At 40.3% G+C, this 5,797-nt stretch overlaps 1 protein-coding gene across 1 annotated transcript; it reads left to right on the top strand.

The window, feature by feature from the left end:
- The first annotated feature begins 465 nt into the window (after positions 1-465).
- LOC133834762 (leucine-rich repeat receptor protein kinase EMS1) lies at positions 466-4,676 on the top strand. Its single transcript, XM_062264485.1, has one exon. It carries the CDS (start codon positions 618-620, stop codon positions 4,524-4,526), a length of 3,909 nt encoding a protein of 1,302 aa, XP_062120469.1. The 5' UTR covers positions 466-617; the 3' UTR covers positions 4,527-4,676.
- Positions 4,677-5,797: the final 1,121 nt, after the last annotated feature.

The raw sequence follows: 5,797 nt of genomic DNA, 5'->3' as shown, positions 1-5,797 counted from the left end.
AAAGTTGCACCAATACCCCTCTTTTTTAGCCCCTACCAAAAAAAATCCAACAAGTATTAACATCCATCCATAGTGCAAAATACACGAAGAAAAGAAAATACCCTATAAAGATAAAATTATCAAAAATAAAAACAGACAGAGATTGGTGGAGAAACTAAAGATAATGTACCTAGGTTTCTCAAAATATGTAGGGACCAAAAATATATATAAAAACATGGAAAGTGAAACAAAAGCCCGATTTTCTGAAGTAGGCAACACTTTTTTACCTTCTAGGTGTAGAAGACAGAAAAGAAGAAGAAGAAGTTTAAATGGGATATTTAAAAAAAGTTTTGGTCTAAAAAGCTAATAAAAGAGAATATTATGATATTTAGAGGGGTTTCTCTGCAAAATAAAACTGAAATACCGTTGTGGAAAAGAACAAGTCACGTGAGCTGCGTGCCCTTTTCTCTCTCCACAGCTATGGCGTTTAATCTCCCTCCTTCGTCCTCCTCTCTCCCATTTTTTCGTTCCGTCTACTGTAATAGCTATGGAACTCAGTTAAACTTTTCTACGCCCATTTCTCCCTTAGTTCTTCTTGAGCCTTAAACTTAAACCCTTTTCTATCTCTTTGTACCTCAATGATCATGGGGTTTAAGCTTTCGTTTATCGTTCTCATAGTGTCTCATCTTCTCTTTCTTTGCTCTGACGCCATAGTAGACCGAAACAAAGCTTACTCAGATAGAGAAGCCCTTCTTTCCTTCAAGGTATCTCTTGAAAATCCTCACATTCTTTCTTCATGGAACTCATCAACCCCATACTGTAACTGGGTCGGTGTTTCTTGCCAGCTTGGACGGGTAGACTCGCTCGCTCTCCCAGCTCTGTCCCTGAAAGGCCCACTTTCTCCCTCTGTTTTCTCTCTCAGCAGCGTCACCGTCCTCGACCTCTCCTCGAATCTTTTCCATGGGGAAATCCCACCTCTGGCATTCAGTCTTAAACGCTTGAAGAAGCTGTTACTCGGTGACAACCTCTTGTTCGGGGAAATTCCGAGTCAGTTAAGTGAGTGGACTCAGTTGCAAACCCTCATGCTCGGACACAACTCGTTCAGTGGGAAAATTCCTCCGGAGCTGGGGAGATTGGCTGAGCTCGAGACACTTGATCTCGCTGGAAATGCTCTCACTGGAAATATTCCTCCCCAGATTGGAAACTTAAGCAAACTCCTATTTTTGGACCTTAGCAGTAATCTTCTATCAGGTTCTCCTCCATTGCCCCTCTTTATAAATCTCCATGCTTTATCTTCGTTGGACATATCAAACAACTCGTTTTCTGGTACAATCCCACCTGAGATTAACAACCTGAAGAATCTCACCGACCTCTACATTGACATTAACCATTTCTCTGGCCAGTTGCCTCGGGAAATTGGTGACCTTTCCCGCCTCCAAAACTTCTTTGCTCATTCTTGTTTTATAACTGGCCCGCTGCCCCAGGAGTTATCTAAGTTGCAATCACTAAGTAGACTTGATCTTTCCTACAACCCTTTAAAGTGTTCGATCCCAAAGTCCATCGGGAAGTTGCAGAACTTGAGTATTCTGATTATGGTTTCTTCCGAGCTAAACGGGTCTGTTCCTCCTGAGCTGGGAATGTGTAAGAATTTGAGGACTCTGATGCTTTCCTTCAATACACTATCCGGATCGTTGCCCGAGGAGCTTTCTGAGCTTCCTATGCTGACCTTTTCTGCTGAAAAGAACCAACTTTCTGGGCCATTGCCTTCTTGGCTCGGAAAATGGAACCAAGTGGATTCACTTTTGCTTGGGAGTAACCTGTTTTCTGGCGAAATCCCCCCTGAAATTGGCAATTGTTCTCTGCTTAGGGACCTTAGTTTGAGCAACAACCTGTTGACTGGTCGAATACCGAAGGAGCTCTGCAATGCGTTGTCGCTCATGGAGATTGATCTCGCCAGCAATTTTCTCACTGGTAATATTGATAACACTTTTCTGAAGTGCACTAATCTTACTCAGTTGGTCTTAGTGGATAACCAGATTGTTGGTCAAATACCTGAATACCTGTCAAACCTTCCATTGATGGTGCTTGACATTGATTCGAATAATTTCACGGGTACAATTCCCATCAGTATCTGGTACTCAAATAATTTAATGGAATTGTCAGCGGCAAATAATCAGTTGGGGGGCTGTCTGCCTGAGGAGATTGGCAGGGCAGCTGCACTGGAGAGGCTTGTTCTCAGTGATAATCACCTATTTGGCACTATACCTAAACAGGTTGGAAAGCTTACCAGTCTTTCTGTTCTTAACATGAACTCAAATCTTCTTGAAGGAACAATCCCAACTGAGCTTGGCATGTGCACCGCACTAACCACATTGGACCTTGGAAACAACCTTCTCCACGGGCCTATACCAGAGAATCTGGCAGAATTGGGTCAACTACAATGCCTGGTTCTTTCTCACAACAATCTGTCAGGGTCAATTCCTTCCAAGGCTTTCTATTTCCGTCAAATTGATATCCCTGATCTGAGCTTTATTCAACACCGTGGAGTTTTTGATCTGTCATACAATATGCTGTCAGGCACAATACCTGAGGAGTTGGGGAACTGTGTGGTTGTGGTAGACCTTTTGCTAAGCAATAACATGCTTTCCGGGGAAATTCCAAGATCACTCTCTCGTCTGACAAATCTTACAGCATTGGATTTATCTGGGAATTTGCTCACTGGCTCCATTCCTCCAGAATTTGGTGATTTGCGTAAGCTGCAAGGATTGTATATGGGAAGTAATAAGCTATCTGGTACCATCCCCTCGAAAAGATTGGGAGATTTGAGCAGTTTGGTAAAGCTGAACTTGACTAATAATAAGCTGTCAGGTTCAGTACCAACAAGTTTTGGAAACTTAAAAGGGCTAACTCATTTGGATTTGAGTTATAATGAGCTCAGTGGGAAGCTACCTTCATCTCTCTCGAGCCTGCTTAACCTTGTAGGGCTTTATGTCCAACAGAACAGGCTTTCTGGACAGGTTGATCAGCTTTTCTCAAATTCTATAGCGTGGAGGATAGAAACGATGAACCTCAGCAACAACTTTTTTGATGGGGAATTGCCAGAGTCTTTAGGAAATCTGTCATATTTGACATATTTGGATTTTCATTCAAATATGTTTCAGGGAGGCATTCCAACGGAGTTGGGGAATCTGATGCAGCTCCAGTATCTCGATGTTTCAAGGAACAAGCTCTCCGGACAGATTCCAGAGAAAATATGTGGGCTGGTCAATCTGTTCTTCCTGAGCTTGGCTGAAAATAGTTTGGAAGGGCCTATTCCCACAAGTGGAACTTGCCTTAAGTTGTCAAATTCTTCACTTGCTGGGAACAAAAACCTCTGTGGAACAATTATGGGATTTGATTGCAAAATAAATAGCTTTGAAAAGTCTGCATGGTTAAGTTCCAGGGGACGTCTAGCTGCAGCTGTAGTGGGAAGTATTGTAATTGTCCTTTTTCTAGCAATTGCTCTTGCTAGACATGTTACAAGAAACAAGAGGCAAACTGATGCTGAAGAAGCTGAGGAAAGCAAGCTTAACAGTTTTCTAGATCAAAATCTTTATTTCCTTAGTAGCAGCAGATCAAAGGAACCTTTGAGCATCAACCTGGCCATGTTTGAGCAGCGCCTCTTGAAATTGACCTTAGTCGATATTCTTGAAGCAACCAACAACTTCTGCAAGACAAACATTATTGGAGATGGAGGTTTTGGAACAGTGTACAAAGCTACTCTGCCTGATGGGAAAATAGCTGCAGTCAAGAAGCTAAGTGAAGCCAAAACACAAGGTCAACGAGAATTCATTGCTGAAATGGAAACTCTGGGAAAGGTAAAGCACCATAATCTAGTCCCTTTGCTCGGGTACTGTTCTATTGGTGAGGAAAAGCTTCTTGTTTATGAGTACATGGTGAATGGGAGCTTAGACCTCTGGCTGAGAAACAGGACTGGAGCTCTTGAAGTCCTAACCTGGGATAAACGGTTCAAAATTGCAACCGGCGCTGCACGTGGGCTAGCTTTTCTTCATCATGGATTCATTCCCCACATCATTCACAGGGACATAAAAGCTAGCAACATCTTACTCAATGAAGACTTTGAACCAAAGGTTGCGGATTTCGGGCTGGCTAGATTGATAAGTGCTTGTGAGACTCACATTACAACCGAAGTTGCTGGAACATTTGGTTACATTCCACCTGAGTATGGACAGAGTGGGAGGTCCACAACAAGTGGTGATGTTTATAGTTTTGGTGTGATCTTGCTTGAATTAGTGACAGGGAAAGAGCCAACTGGACCTGACTTCAAAGAGATTGAAGGTGGAAATTTGGTGGGATGGGTGTTTCAGAAAATGGAGAAGGGACAAGCTGCTGATGTTCTCGACCCGACCATTCTCAACGCAGACACTAAGCAGATGATGCTTCAAGTGCTTAAGATTGCTTTCATTTGCCTGTCAGAGAATCCTGCCAATAGGCCTAGCATGCTTCAAGTGCTCAAGTTCCTTAAAGGGTTAAAAGATGATCATTAAACTGCAGCTCATGTCCTCAGTTTGATGGTAGATTCATAGCTTTGTTATTACATTAGCATATTAGTACAACTAGGGCGCTGATAGAACTGTTAAACTGCAAAATTACTAGTTTTCTAATCTAATCAAAAATCAAGAGTTTACTCTTCTTGACCCTAAATTTTTTCTCTGAGGAACTTTTTTTTTTTAACTTGTTACTCATGTTATGCATATATAAATAACTTACTCGCATACATGTATACAGTTACATATGTATGCGTTTTACTATACGCGTATGTTTATTAGAAGTATATTTTCTTAACCGGCAACTTATTAATCAAATTATAGGTTTGTTAAAGTGATTTATTGTAATAAACAAGGATGTTATTGCTAAAAATGATACAAGCCACTTTTTTTTTTTACACATTATCCATAATAATTTTCTTTTCAACCATATTATTATGTTGTTGAGTAAAATTGTCTCTAGAGAAACAAAAATGTTCGGAAATGTGAACATGAAAATATCACACACCTCTATTAATATGTGGAATTCTATAGCCCAATTCCAGTTTAATATGGAGTAATTAGTCGACAAAGCTGGAAGTCATGCATCAAAAGGAATGTAAAAGTGCACCACTTAAATTTGTATATGTTTGAAAGAATTTTCTTGGTATGTGATTTTGACTGGAAAGAGAGAATAGAAAAATATGAGAGTTGAAGAAAGTGGAAGATGTAAATTGAAAAAGAAATGAAAAAGAAGGGAGTAATTTCATTTACGGGTGTTCATCCAATTCAATCTGCATCATTTTGCTCATACTTTATCCGCAGAGCGTTTCATATTTCAGATCCAATCTAATTCGCAATAGTCTGTGTTGACGCGGGTTTTCGCCAATAGTAGATTTAGAAATCTAATAAGAGTATTAGTGCTTATTTACAAACCGAAATGAACTTATAAGAACCATTTCGTACACATACAATTTTACGTGGTTCAGAAGTTAAAATTCACATAATCCACGGGACAATATTATTGCTCTTCTCTCAGAATTTCTGCAATACAAAAAGGTCGTCCCTCTTTCCTGTCCATTATCCCTGATATTTATAGTGGAATTTCCTGGACAGATTTGGGTAACTGTGTGCATAAATATGGTATACATTTAATACAGATAATTCCTATTTACATTGGGATATGATTGCATAACAGAATATACTCCTGCTATCTCGGATAATAAATGATAAATGTGCAATACAGCCTGGACATTAATGAGCGTATAAAGAGCCTCCAAGTCTCTTGGGAT

The sequence above is a fragment of the Humulus lupulus genome, chromosome 5 (assembly GCF_963169125.1).
Source record: "Humulus lupulus chromosome 5, drHumLupu1.1, whole genome shotgun sequence".
Lineage (NCBI taxonomy): Eukaryota > Viridiplantae > Streptophyta > Magnoliopsida > Rosales > Cannabaceae > Humulus > Humulus lupulus.
The sequence above is the reverse complement of the archived record's forward strand: the minus strand, read 5'-3'. Positions and strand labels throughout refer to the sequence as shown.

Excerpts from the sequence above, each read along its gene's own strand:
- LOC133834762 (XM_062264485.1), top strand. The coding sequence starts at position 618 with ATGATCATGGGGTTTAAGCTTTCGTTTATCGTTCTCATAGTGTCTCAT.